We start from the raw sequence: 15,002 nt of genomic DNA on the forward strand, positions 1-15,002 counted from the left end.
TTTTGACTATAATTTTAAAAGGTGGCCACAAATAGGTCCAAAGTATAGACCAACATTTTATATAGGATGATTACAGAATGTTACAGTGAAGGGGCATTTAGTTTATTGACCTGCTAATAACGAAGTTGCACAAGTCTGTTTGCATACCCAATACTGTCTGTTGTTTATGCATTTGTGCATATTTTTAGTTCCTCAAACATCTATCCCAGTAATCGTCAAATAATTCTTAGTAGTGGTATCAGAGTGTATAAGCCAACAGTGTACAGTATAAGAGAATGAACAGAGCTCTGTATTGTGCTTTCAGAAAGGTAAAGAAATTGTTTGAACCCAGTCCTTTTACCCCATTTATATCAGATGTCTGTAAAAGGGTTGTTTGGTCCATGTGACACACTCATCATTAGTTTGAACTGAGCTAGAGCCCTCAAAAAACTCTCCAAGCTATTGACTCTTACATAGAGCATGCCAGATCAAGTGTATTAGCCTCATTCAATAGTCTTATATCTGTCTCTTGAGATCCCTGGTGAGGGAGAATGATCCCACAATCTGCCACCTCAGCTCCATCATTGCCTCTAACTCTACATTCAGGCCTTCTTCAGCGCAGTCAAATCTTTTAAGGCAAACAGGTAAGTCCCAGGACTGCTTTGGATGAGACTCTCTTGTAATGTCAGCATCTCCAACCGATCTCATCTTTTGCCAGAAGGTGAAGAGAAGGTGAGAAGGTGAAGAGCATGTGGGGGACTTAGGTAAGTTGTTTTCTAGAGAGAGAGCTCTTCCATTATAATGGATGGCATGGGCATTCTACTTACACCTTGCCTAACTTGTAAAGCCATTAAAAAAACAAATGTTTTCTAACAATTTTTTTACTAATGGAATTTTTTAGTGACTCCCTGCCCCAAAAGTTAACTTAGGGAATGGTGTTCAATCACAGTGTCCCTTTTTGACCCTATATAATTCTGCAAAAGTACTTAAGAATGATTGTAATAATTTACAAAAATTGTACTGTTTAAGTAAGATCACAAGATCCTCTAAAAGCAGAGGATGTGCTTCAGGCTCTCCATCTGAACATGATTAATGCCATACCACTGTTTCCTTTTAAAAAATAAAACCAAAGCTCAACATGAAAAAGAAAAACTGGATAATTTTAGTGAACCCACCAATCTATAATGTCTGAAAATATGCCTTTGTCCAACTGTACAGCATTGTGAGGGCTAGTGGTAAAATAGTTTAAAACCATTTCTGCATCCCTCCAAAGCATTCGTTCACCCTAAAAGCCTTCTGCTTGTAATATATTTTTCAAACTAGGTAGCGAAATATAGTCAAAGCTACAAGTCTCATCAGACACACACAGCAAGACATCCTTTCTGACGTTCACGACCAAAATCCTAAAAGTCTGGAATGCATTGTTTAGACTGACCTAGGACAAGGAAAGCAGCGTACGTCAGGGATTCACTTTTTCCCTGTTGCTTTCTAATGTACCTGAGGCCACTAGCTGAGATAATCAAACAGAATAATCTGCATTTCTAGTTGTATTGTAGGGACACCCAAATCTATAAATGCCAGTATCAAAAGAACGCTTCTTTTATTTGGCTGTGCTTTCCTGAAGGAAATGTAGTTAATCTTAAGTGCAAAGCAAAGAGCAGAGAACTACACAACATGTTTGACATGGATCCCTGTTAAATTGGAGGATAACTTTAGGTCTAGGACCCAAGTGTCTAACTGTCTATTTTCCATAATATGATATTATTCTTACAAAATGACAACTAAGTTGATTTAATGAGGTGACTTTTCATGGCAGCACCAGTGATTTCCTGCAATGTAATCTACACCAGCCTCCTCAAAAAATGAAAGAAAATATATGATGAGTACAAAATCAGCCAAACAACTAGGCCTGAACATGAGCAAGTATCAGCATTGAAATTTGCTGTAAGATTACTTCAGTGGCTCCTTGTGAATTTCAGGGTTTAGTTCAAAGTCATCTGCAGTGTGCAGTTGGCCTTCTGGGGCTCTGGTCCAAGGTATCGTCTTAGTCTGACCCCTCACTGAATGTTCCTTGAGAATCTGCAAACTTGAATTCAAGTGGCAAACGTATGGGGATAATTCTTTTAGGAACACTTAAAACTGAGATGTTCTAACAAGCCTTTCTCTATTAACTCAAACCACTTGTAACATTGATGGAGTAAGGCAAGAAAAGGTACCAATCTCAAATCTAAGCTGGACTTGAAACTTCAATGACAGACTCTTCTTTATGAACTCAAAAGTGACCTTTGAAGGTCTAGATTAGAACCACAACACTCAGACCTAAACTACATAAGCTAAATCATCGGTAGACTGTTTTCTTACATCAGAACCTCTACCATCTCTCAGCAGTGTTTGCCACATTCATTACCTGGTCATATCTTGCTCTCACTGAGTTGTATTCACTAATCATTGGTATTTTACCAAAGGGCCTGATTTAGAACTCAGTGGACGGGTTACTCCATCACAATGATGATGGATATCCCGTCTGCCGAAACCTAAATCCCGGCGTAAGGAATAGCCATCACCGTTGTGACAGACTAACCCATCCCCCTAGTTCTAAATCAAGCCCAACGTGTTCTTTTGTACCTTGCTTCTGGCATCAATTAACTAAATTTCTGTTCCAGCTTTATTGACAGACATCTTACGGTTATCCACAGGTGGTCCTAGTTTTGGTGGTTATTGTGATGATGCCCCATAATCTTACCTGAGTAAGGCTTCTGTTATTATATGTGCACATTTGGCAGGATTCTCCATCCTGGAAATCTAAGGAAATCTTCAAATTTAGCAGCTTAGCTATGATATCGACTTTTAAGTGAGCTTCCTGTGTCAGAGATTTTCTCATTTTCAGATGTGCCTTTGCCACCCCCTAGGGCCACATGGTAGAGGTGTTGTGGTTGGAATATTGACCTCTACACTGCCCAGCAGCAAATGTCTGCTATTCAGTGACCTCTGTGTGCATTACCACTCTGGGTTTGGTCATGAAATCCAATTTTGTTTAAGGAGGACTGTCTGAATAGAAGTTTACCTACAGATTGGGAGCCAAGTGGGGTGATGTTGAGGTCAGTACGACATGGTTGATACTGACGCCTGATGAAACAATATGTACATAGCAGTAAATGGGTTAAACTACTATTTATAAACTGGAAAAATCTAGTGTAGTATGGTATATTCCTCTAGCATGCACGTTTCCTATGTAACTGTATTGTGGCATTTTGAGTATACTTAAATGCTATCTAACTCTTTTCGGTTGTATGTTTTGGAATATTATTGTTCTCATGATCCCTTGTAAACCATTACTATGCTCATTTCAGAGGAGCCTAGGTCTCAAATTAAAATGAAGTTGCTAATAAAGATGATTTTACAGTAAGCAGTGATATTCCTCTCTGCTTAGGAACCTGGCTTGTTTGAGATGGATGTCGTCGGTGGGCAGCTCAAATATTCAGGGATTCTTGAAACCATTCGGATCCGTAAAGAGGGTTACCCAGTCCGCATCCCATTCCATGTCTTCATCAGCAGGTAATCAGAAGCAACCACCTAAAGGAGTGTCTTCCTATTCTACATAATCCTGAGAATTCATGGCACATAAATTATTACACATTAATTGACACTGCTATGGAAATTAAAATGCAGCACTACCCACTGTGGTTCATGCTCCTAATAGATTTGCCTGCTCATGGTTTCCAGATACCTTTCATTTGAACACATAGATGGCAAAACATCTTTCACAAACCTGTAGACTCCCAAATATAGATTTTTAAAATCTTTACCATAAAAATGTAATTTCAAATTGTTTTTAATTCCTTAATCCAGTCAAATTCAGTGTTTACACATGTATTAGTTATCGAAATTTGAAGAAAGTGTTTAGATTCAGGTTATAAGTATTTTATGAAGGCACTTATGTACCGTCAAGATTTTGGTAATCTTTGTTTATGGGTTGGGTTTTTGTTTCTCCAGAAGATATTTTTGCAGTTTACCTTCTGACATTTTACCCTCTTGAATTTGCGACAATTTCTGTCAGTTTTTTGACACACTTTTTTCAGGTTGAAAGGGTTCACTGTTTGAGGACTCTACTTCAGTCCTTATAGTGCCATAGATTCCTAGGGAAGTCTCCTGAGAGTAATACAGCATGAGGGCAACACATGCTGTGTCGAACCGGGGTGTGTTGATGCCTCATGCAAAGAAGGAAAATTGGCTCTTTTGCCTCTTGTTTCTTAACAAACGACTGCCATAAATGGGGTGCAATGGGCCTCTGTAGCCCATGATCTGCCAGGGACTCATCTGCTGTATTAATGAAAGTTATGCCCCTGATTATGAGTGTCTTTGTCTCATCTTTGAATCTATAGTCCTTATGAACTTGCACTATTCCTTATTCTTCATTGCTCCTCAGGTACAAGTGTGTTTTAGGACTAAGTCAGAACATTCCTACAGACGGTGAGAACTGTGTCTCTGTGCTCAAGAAGATTTGCCCAGTTACTGACACAATGTACTCCATTGGATCCACCAAGGTAGGTTCCATGAGTAATACTGCTCTCACTTGTCGTCCCCAGTACAGAATATTCATATGTAACTATTACCTAGCCATGGTCAGGTTGATTGAATAAGTAAACATTTTGGATAATAAAGCCCAAAGGGCATTTTTCTGTCATTGCTATGATCAGAAGTATTATGCAAGGTTGTCCTGTGTGACATTTATAGTTCACATTTGTACCTGTCTGCCTACCTTCCTATCTCTTTGCATATTCAAGTTTGTGTGCAAAGCCTTAAACACATTTTAGGGTTACTATTTGACCCAAAGTCAGGAAGAAGGCACACTTTTTCAAGCCTTCGCTGTTGCAAATTGCTAACTAGTGCTTTCAGATGTGATAATTCATTGGGTTGAGTTCAACTAAATTTGACTTTATGTCTCCCAATGTTCTGATGTGGGAAATGGAGGTTGAGGACCGGAAGGCTTCCCAGAAGTGGTTCACTAGGGATCTTGGAGAAACGGAAACTAAGCTCAGAACAGCCACCACTAAATAGTACAAATATAACCTTGGATGAACTTAGGGAAAACATAGAAAAAACATGGAACTCCCCAAAAATAAATTTTTACAAGATATATAGTAAAGGACAACAACTGTACCAAAGAAATATGTCAGATTCTAAAGAAAATTACTAATGTTAGTACCTGCCAAAAACAAAAGATTGATACCAAAGAAAATTCCAAATATTGTCCTAAACAAGGTTAAAACATGGCTAGTAAACTAATAATCATAAATGCAACATGAAACTACTATAGTAGAGACATTTCTGCTCCCTGTTAAGTAGGCAACACAGTATTACTCTTTCTTAAACTGAAGCCAACTACTTAAAAGAAGCTGGATGGTATAAATATTACCCAGTGCTTAGTCCATCACTGCCAAATAATTATAATAATATTTATAGTAAAACCTTACAAGCTTTCACTTGCCACAGTTATAAATCTCAGAAGTTCAGAACCATTTATACCAAATGTCTTTAATTAATACCAGTTGCTCTTTTTGTTGCAAAAAACAAGTCTGCACCCCAAGAACTCACCCAGTCTTTGGCATATAGCAGGTGATCCTTGCTTGTCAAAAATTCTAGAGAAAGTTGTACTTCCCAAACTGCAAACTACCTTTAATCTCAAACTACTGGGAGATTTGAGGTCCGGCTTCAAGCTAGGACAAGTTGCAAAATGGTTCATTCTTGTTGTTGAGGAATGGTTGCTAGAGCTAGTCGTCACAGTCATTACTACTGTATTGTTGTTGCTAAATCTGTCCTCTGCCTACAATATGAGTGACCATTCCATTTTACTAGGGAATCTAGAGTCTTTCACTGAAGTGAAAACAAATTCTCTTAGTTTGCATCCTCCCAGGTAAAGTGCTGGGAGTTTTTGGCACCTCCTTTGGATGTGATTCCACGTGAGCACCTTCATTGTAGGCTAACTTTCCAGATATAGGTGGACAGTGCTCAAGTTATCATACATCCATGCTATAATTTGGAAAAGGATACCCTTTGAATGCAGTCGTCGATGTGGCAGAGAACTGAATAAACAAAAATTGACTGATGGTATACAAGATAAAAAGCAATGTAAATTAGCTGCCTACTTTTAGCTTTGAAACTAAATTAACCTCATTAATACACGCAGATAGGCAACATGCAGGTAAATATAACCATCCTAAACTGAGCCATTTTGGAGGGAAGAAAGTACAACTATTGCTAGGACAACTGATGATCTTACTTAGATGTCTGCAACCCATTGTTAAAGCCTCTAAAACGATTGATTCAGAACTCCAGAAGCTGCAGAAATAGTTTGCAGCGGGGTCACGTTATATTATTGTTTTTGCAATGATTTCAATTGCAGCCAATATCCTCAATATATAATGCATACTTCCATCGGTCTTCAATGCCCTTCACCAAAATAGCCCTGGTCGCTAGACATTCAGACTCTGGTATATTTCTCAGGAAAACCTCAGTTCGAAAATCCAGTGCGCAGATGTACATCAACTTTTTTAAACAAAATAAATCCACTGGTACCCAGTAGGGTGTGCTGAGGAGTAGATGCATGCTGAAATGTTGGGAGTACAGTCATTTTATGGTGTTGCACATTCAGGATCTAGAGAGCCACAGATCAAAAGTGCTATTCACCATGTTTTCATTTGTTCATTGCCTGTTACAGGTTTTTGTTCAAAGAAGCCCTCTCTGTTCATGTAATACATATACATACTACGTTATGTAAAATTAATGTTTTCTATTCCTGAGAGGTAGGTGCTTCCGGGTTGTGGTCCTCAGGATGCCTGTGACTACGAGACAAACTTGCACCATTTTTTGTAGAACCCAGAATATGCACCAAATATCTTAAAGATATACAGGATTGGGACCAAAAATACACCTTCAACATGGACTAGGTACTTACGGGATTGGAGTAGTCGGCTGGATTCTAGAGTAAACTCCCTATATCAGTTATGGGTAGGGTTTTTCTCCCCGTTGCCTGTATACACTGCAGAACTCCATATATCTCATCCCACGCCAGACTTTAAGAAGCTGAATGCACTGTTAATTTCCCCAATCTGGGACAACAAGAGGAGCAGGGTGTGACAAGTGCATGTTAGAAGGGACAAAGAGGAGAGTGTTCTTGGGCTCCCAAACCTAGAAATGTATGACTTAGGGGCACATCTCCAACACACTGCACATTGGTGTGGGGAAGGGGCCAACTGGGAAAATACATTGTTGCCTGGTGCAGTGAAATCGGGAATGCTACTCTGCTACTTGATGCAGGGGTTCGAGGAAACCAACAGACTCCGATCAGTAATCTAGAGGGCGACGGAAACATGAGAACTAGTGGTCTCAAGGATGCTGTGCAGACTGCAGTTCTCCAGGGCATTAAAACTGGAATGGATAAAGCAATTCAGAGATATAGAATGAGTTATGTCCTTGGACTGCTGGCGGGAGAGTGACTGTACCACTCTGTGTGACCTACATCCAGCTGATGTGTTCATAATCTATGCTGATGCCTGTGTAACAGTTAGGGTAGGCCGGGGCCAATTCCTGCAATTTGAAAAACTGAGTTAAACTGCCAGAGAGGTCTGGATGGTGTTGGTCCTGAACACACCTAACATGTCAGTCACACTTGCAACAATATTAGAAGGTGGGGGCATCACTTAATATCCAGATTGTACAAACCCTGAAAGGAACCAATGGTGCTTCAGATGAGATGAGAGGAGGACCTAGGGAAATTCCTACAAATAAGGAATCGGCGTCTGCCTGTGAATTATTCCAAACAATAACTAGCAATCCAAGGTTTAAATTGACACATTTCAGGTACTATAGTGAAGATTCACAAAATCTACCCACTGCACCCTCCATTGTGTCGTACATGCGGCACTGACAGTGCAACCTTCATCCACATGCTCAAGGAACGTGAGCAGGTGCAGAGGTATTGGGAGGAGGTTGTTGCGACCTTGAGATGGATGACTGACGTGTTGATAACCGCTACAGCAAAGCAGTGTTTTTATGGACTCCTGCTGCAGCTGAGCAGGGCACACAATGCCACACAAATTTCCAGCCCTGGGATTGGCACTGGGGAAGAGGCATATAGCAAACCACTGGATCTCACTAAGAGTGCCCACACACACAGCATGGCAGACAATAAAGCACTGAATGAAATTACGCGTTGGGCAAAAATAATGCAAAATCTTTCTCAAATCACACATGACTCGACTGATGAGGGGTATCAGTACTCAGAGGGGGACAGGCAATGCAAGATACACCAAACAGACTGCCGCTCAACAGTATTGAGAGAACAAGAGACACCTGACCGGTTGCATCTCTCTAAAGGTGACAAGCACACTTACAGGCACAGCCAGAGACCCCTTTGTTCTAGTCCTCGACTCCACTCATGTTGCGCATGGCTCATCATGGCTTTGGTGGGCTTTTGCCATTTTGTATATCTATGTTGTTGGTATGACCCCTGTCTCATGTTTCAATTGTTCCACATAAAGGCACATCATTCCGTGTCAGTTAGATGGGATTTTCTCATGTAATGTTCTCAGTTTACTTATAAGTAAATGCAATGAAAAAGATGGACAGGATTGAATCAATAGGTATGCCTTAATTTGTCCCATGAAAAATCACTCTGATTAATACATGCTTCCTGTCTCCGCATGCTGTCTCCGTATGCTAACAATACCACAGCCAGCCAAAGTAAGGAGGGATTTTCCTTGTCTCATAGTGAAGGTTTTGGATAATACTCCATTCAACCTTAGTGTAGCCATAGTTGGCACATACAACAGTCTCATCCAGGACATGAAATAAGTTCCAACACCATCAATTTAACAATGACCAGAATGTTATTGCCATTTAATCAAATCAGAAGCTTTGGCTGCTTCTAAAGTGAGAATGACTACTGGTTTGGAAACATTCCACCTGTACTGCATGGAGCCATATGGTCATTGTACAACGAGGCTGGTACTCCTCTATACTGGATTGGTCTGAGTAGACCTCTATTTCTATTACTGTATGGAGGCAGTTTGCCAACAGTCTAGCTAGGACCTTAGTTTCAATATTTAACATTGATATAGATCTATAAGAAGAGATCAAAGGTGAAACCAGATTAGACACTGGGATAAGACTATTCTTTAGAGGTTGGTGGCATTGAACTGTGTAATGCACAGTAAGCAGTTGAGGTCCTCAATGTTGGACTTTGGCCCTGTTGTTTAGTTTTGGCCCTAGGTCTTTGACTGTTCAGAGCTGTGTGTGAGTGACAATGATTATATCTCTGCTGATGATGTAATACTGGGTAAGATGATAAACATAGACCAAAACATTACAATAGCATAAAGGGATAAATGGTTAACCTTAGAAAATGCCCATGCAAATAGCAGAGACAGTTTATTTAGAAATGTACATGCTTGTGAGTTTAAGCCTAAATATTAAAATGGCCTGGAACAAATAAAATGGAGATATAGCTGGGGCAAATAGGCTCACACCATGGCCCACACCTGTTTGGAAATCATTCAGTGTTCTATGCCATCTTAAGAGACATGCTCAGTAGCTTGAGTATCCATTTGTGTTACTTTGCCAAAATCAAATTTAAATTAGGATGATCAGTTTCAGTTACCATGCATGAAATAATATGGATTTTAGAATGGCAAAAGTTTAAGGACAGGCAATCAAAATAATTGAAGAGCTAGAAGTCTTGTGTGATGAGTAGAAATCTAAATAACTTGGTGTATCTTCCTAAGAGGAAAGGGAAGTCCAATGGGTTAATTGCCCCATGAATGTATATAAAGATCTAAAGTGGTTATATGACAGTTTCAAAGGGTACATAGTGTAGTTGCATAATAGAACAAATAGATCTTAAAGGGGATGGAGGTTATTTTACAGTCATAGTTCTACCTGCCTTTATCAATTTACTAAGATTCCCTTAGTTTCGTTGCTAAAAACATTAGGAAGGATTTCACTATGGTTTTTCTGGTTATGTTAATAGACGGGGAATGCTTCAGTTCCTTCTTTATAGAAGTAGGATCAGAAAGTGCTAGTAAAATTGTATTCTGAAAATTAGAAGAATGCTGTATAGCACACATTTATCAATAACATGTGCCAAAAGCAGAAAACTGTAATATTTATAGAATCCTTCAAAGAAGCTTAAAGGCCATAATTTGCATGAAGTAGAATCTAACATGTTATCTGTGTTTCATACAATTAATTCCCTTTTTTTTAGTCAACTCATTTGATTGCCTAAGTGGTTCTTTGTCTAGATGTGGCCTCTGAAAAAGTAACTAAAAAATGCCACTGAACCATTCTATCTACTACATGGGCTTTAGACTGCACATGCTCTTTAACGGTGGCCCTCTGCTTCTGCATGTCTGAAATAAGAGGGTCTTGGATAACCAGTGTCTACCAGGCTCGAAAGCTACATCATTCTCTCAACCAGCCACTAGAACCTGACTATCAGGTGTACGTGGGGTGCTTTAGCTGTTGAGACATTTGGGCACCGCTTGGACGAGAATGTAGAATATGTTATGTTATTGGTATGTGGCTACCACAGTTCCTGCCACAGGACTGTTATTGCAGTTGTTGTAACTCCAGGGTTGACATTCCAAAAGTCTCCAAGGTGGCCATCTCTTGCATTTCACCACCAGTATTTGGCAGCAACACACTCATTCCATCGTCTGGCAAGTGGAGTGCACTCTCTGTCTGATGCTCTTTGCCTAACCTTGTGCCTTTCTTCTTTTCCACCAGCTGTTCATGAAGGAGAATCTTTATCAGCAGCTGGAAAGCAAACGTGACAGGGTGTTGCATCTGGCTGCAGTCACCCTGCAGCGTGTGGCCCGTGGCTTCCTGGTGCGCAGACGTTTCTACTCACTGAGAAAGAAAGTCATCCTTCTCCAGGCTCAAGCAAGGGGATATCTTGCCAGGTAGAGAATGCATTTTAAAAATCCTAAATAAGAATATTAAGTGATACAGGGTAAAACATTTAAACATATTCTTATTCTTATGGTAAGTTTTGTGTCTTATTTGCTGTGAAAAGGCTTTTTGTCACAAATAAGTGCTAAAAAAAGCAAAACATAAATAAATAAATAAATAAATAACAGGCTCAGGGGTATAAGGTATTAGGTAAATTACAACTATGGCTGGCTTTTGCTTATTGTAACTTGTTGAAACTTCTAGAATGCTATGATTTAACCTACAATTGTACTACACATGTATGTCCCTCTGCAGAATTGACTTACCTTCTCCATTGTGAACACTGTCCATCCTTTCTATGTGCTATGAGGCTGGATCCTGGGGTGTGATCTCTCACTGCACTTCAGGAATGGATATTGCATGCTTGCTTAAATTCTTTGTTATGGTTTGCAAACTGGGGACCACTTTATCTCATGCAGGAAATTAATAAAGTGCAATATTTTCATTATCTTTTAAGCAATTGCTTAGTAGTATTGGCCAATACAACCTAGCTTAAGTCTGTTCACGACCAAGAGTTTTTTTTATGGTTGAACCAGAAAGGGCCTGCTGTAGCTGCTTTTCAAACTGCAGTGAACTGAACACTTATCGTTTCTGCAGTTAAATCCTATTCTGGTCTCACCATAATCGACTATGGACAAGAAAGAAAAAAATATCATGCCTAATGTAAGAGAAATAAAAATCCTTACATTAGGCTCCATCCTCTTTCTACCACAACAGGCTGATGCCACTGGAGTCGTGACTAGATACAGACTTACGAGTGGAATGAAATTGGATGGTGTTGTATTGTCAGGTAAACAGATCTCACAATTTGTTTGCCTCAATAATTCAATTAATTTTTGAGGAAGCTAACCAATAAACAAGTTTCAAGATAAAATATGTATCTACCTCTTAAACCCAGGAACTTACTTTTCTATTTCACAGATGAGACTATTCAAAAATGTAAATTGGGATTAAAATACACATTTCTGATGCATTCAGTGCTACCCAAACTTTCAGGAAATAAAGAATACTCAGAAGGCTCTCAACGCAAAACTGTGTTTCTCAGCAAAAAAATACATCTACCTCCCCAACATTTCCAAGAAGACAGAATGAGTGCTACAGTTAACAAAGCCCCTGCTTTTATTAAGGCCTGAGAATATTCCCTTCCTTTGTCTGGGAAGAAGGGATTTCTACAAATGTATAACCTTGGACTCAGTGCCTTTATTCTGTTAAATACCAAAGCTAATATTTCAAAGGTGAAGGTGTAAAACCAAAGCTTACCATAGATTTAGAAGATTTTACATCTTGATTCCAAAGATCCTCTGCTGAAGCCAATTAAACTGATTATTTCAACTAATTCCAGGCATGTAAAATCTTAACCAGCCTTGAAACCATAATGAAAACTCAGCCTGAATGCAAGTTGTGGTGCAACCAAATTATAGGCTGTGGACATTGGATTTGTAGGTTACCTGTTTACACATCTCTTTCAAAGAAATGCCATGTAGGTTTCTCGGATTTACTGTGGCATTGGGCTGTCACTGTAATTTCAAGTTCCTCTGTTGTTTAATTAACATTTCCCAAAGACAATCATCAAGTTTGTTGGTGTCTATACCTTATACTTTGGTGATAAGTTGAATATTTCAATCCAGAACACACATTAGCCATCTTTAAGCCAGTGGTAACAACACATTTAGGCTTCAAACTTTCCACTGATCCACCAACTTCATGCCACAATTTTGTTAAAAGGTTGGTTTAGTCCCTTTCCAACTGGATTTAAGTGATCACAAACTGGTCCAGCAGTGGAAATAGGCAAACGATTAACACATGTAGATTTTCCATGTTCTCAAAGTACCCTAGTTGGTGTCTACTGCCTTGTTTGCATTCTTCTTAGTCTTTTGCTGTGTCTTGTGGGTTACTAGATTAAATGATTTCCCTTACAAAGTTCCGTTCTATACCTCCCTATACATAATTTTCACAGTTCATGCAGAATCCAGGGTGACTTCCTCATGGTCAAGGGCTCCTCTCAGAGAAAACAAACAGTTCTATCTCAACCTTTGCTACATATTCCAGGCCAACCCTATCCAAAGAGAAAATAAGTCTAGCCTAAAACCGGCTGAATTGCTAGAAGGTATAGAAGCCAGGAAGCCCACACACACATATGCCCTGCATGTATGCGGTCCACGGATATTTAGAAATGGTTGCTGAAGCACTCTGGCGGTCATTACGAACACGGCGGGAATTCCAGCCATGTTCGGGCTGGCGGTCTTTCCATCGACCGCCAGACTTCTGGAAAACCCGCCGGCTGTATCATAATATTCCCGCCAGGCCGGCGGGCGAAGACAGTGTCTCCGCCTGCCGGCTTGGCAGGGAACTTGGGCGCAACATTGAGGGTGGCTCCATGAGGAGCCACCGCCAATGTTGTTGTGAGGCAGGTGCAGCAGCACCCATTGCGCATGTCACTGCCCGTAAATCGGGCAGTGACAAGCGCGACGGGTGCCCGCACTGGGGCCCCTGCACTGCCCATGCAAAATGCATAGGCAGTTCAGGGGCCCCTAGGGGTGCCCCTTTTCCTGGTGGGATATCCTGCCAGGGAAGGGCTGGCGGCATTTGAAACATTATCCGCAGGGTAGTGCAGCTACCCTGGCGGATGGTGTTTCCTCCCGCCGCCAGGCTGCCTTGCGGCGGGAGTATGCCGGTGGGTGACGGCTGCCGCTGGCAGCAGTCACCCTGTTCTTTATATGGCGGTTCAGCCCGCCATGCCAGCTGGCGGCTTTAGCCACCACTGCCAGCATGGCGGGCCGAACCACCGTGTTCGTAATGACCGCCTATGTGTCTTGTGGTTTGAATTAATAGATTGCCCCACTTGCCCCTCATGAATTAAACCTCCACACTGCTTTTTATTAATTGATTGCAGACTTTGCTAGATTTTGGCACTACAGAGAAAAACTTGAGATTCCTCCTGCTCACCACACCAGAAGCAATGGACCTGTATTCATATGCAACACAACTTATCTGGGAAGGTCATGTGTGCTTTTTCTCTGGTTTCAGAGATGCTCAAAATTCTTCAGAAAATTCAGAAACATTAGCTCCAGAGTGCAGAGCACTTTGTGGCTCTGATATTTGTAGATTGCACAGCAATGGATCGTCAACGTGATCAGTTTCTCTTGTTGTAGGACACAACAGAATCCTCTAGTCTTCCCATGCTTTTCTGAACTTAAAAGGTTGGTTCCAAATAAACCTCTCACAGTCAAACACAAAGGTAATTTGTGTGGCACACAGGTTATCTTCCAGGGCACAACTCTACTGCAAGTGGCAATGGTGCTCCTCTTGACTTTTGGAGATTTGGAGGAATTCTCTATTCTTTTAATTTGACTTTGTTATGACCTTTGAACCTGCTGAGTCTCAGGTTTGTGATGCCACCTTTGAAAATAATGGGCTAGATTTACTAAAAATGACACAACGCGGACCTATGCCACAATTTGCAGTGCCGCACTGTGTCACTTTAGAAACGCATGGATGCGCTGTATTTACTAAAATACGGTGCACTTCTGTGCTTCCCCCTGTGCCTGTGCTTAATTTAGCTGCCAGGTTCAACGCAGGCATACTTGCAAAATTGTGCAAGGGTGTCTGCGTTGAGGGGATTGATTGTTTATGTGCAAGGGGGTGTTACTTCCTGCACATAAACAATCTACAATGGCAATTTGGCACGTCTATGTGTGATGCAGTACTCATAAAAGTACCAAATTGAATGATTGTTTATATGCAGGTAGTTTACCCTTCCTGCACATAAACAATCATCCATGCCCTTTTGTTCTTTCTATGTGTGCTGCAGAGTGCAGCACACATGGAAAAAGCAAAAACGAGGAGGAATAAAAGTATTCCTCTTTGTTGTGCCATGCTAACGCCACCCCTTCGGTGGTGTTAGTTTTTGGTGCTGCCACAGATTTCAGACTTGTTGGAAATCTAGGGCAGTGTCAAAAGCGAAGGGTAATGCAGTGGAACGCCCAGAGCCCCACCCATGGCACACCCCTCTGACA

At 40.7% G+C, this 15,002-nt stretch overlaps 1 protein-coding gene across 1 annotated transcript in view; it reads left to right on the forward strand.

Annotated features, from left to right (window-relative positions):
- The window catches only part of MYO15A (myosin XVA), a 761,224-nt gene that overhangs the window by 219,865 nt on the left and 526,357 nt on the right, over positions 1 to 15,002 (forward strand). The window contains exons 22-24 of the mRNA XM_069212299.1: positions 3,410 to 3,534; positions 4,406 to 4,523; positions 10,762 to 10,937. Of these exons, the coding sequence (XP_069068400.1) occupies positions 3,410 to 3,534; positions 4,406 to 4,523; positions 10,762 to 10,937 (419 nt within the window). The remainder of the gene's footprint in view (positions 1 to 3,409; positions 3,535 to 4,405; positions 4,524 to 10,761; positions 10,938 to 15,002) is intronic.

This window comes from Pleurodeles waltl, chromosome 10 (genome assembly GCF_031143425.1).
Source record: "Pleurodeles waltl isolate 20211129_DDA chromosome 10, aPleWal1.hap1.20221129, whole genome shotgun sequence".
Taxonomy (NCBI): Eukaryota; Metazoa; Chordata; class Amphibia; order Caudata; family Salamandridae; genus Pleurodeles; species Pleurodeles waltl.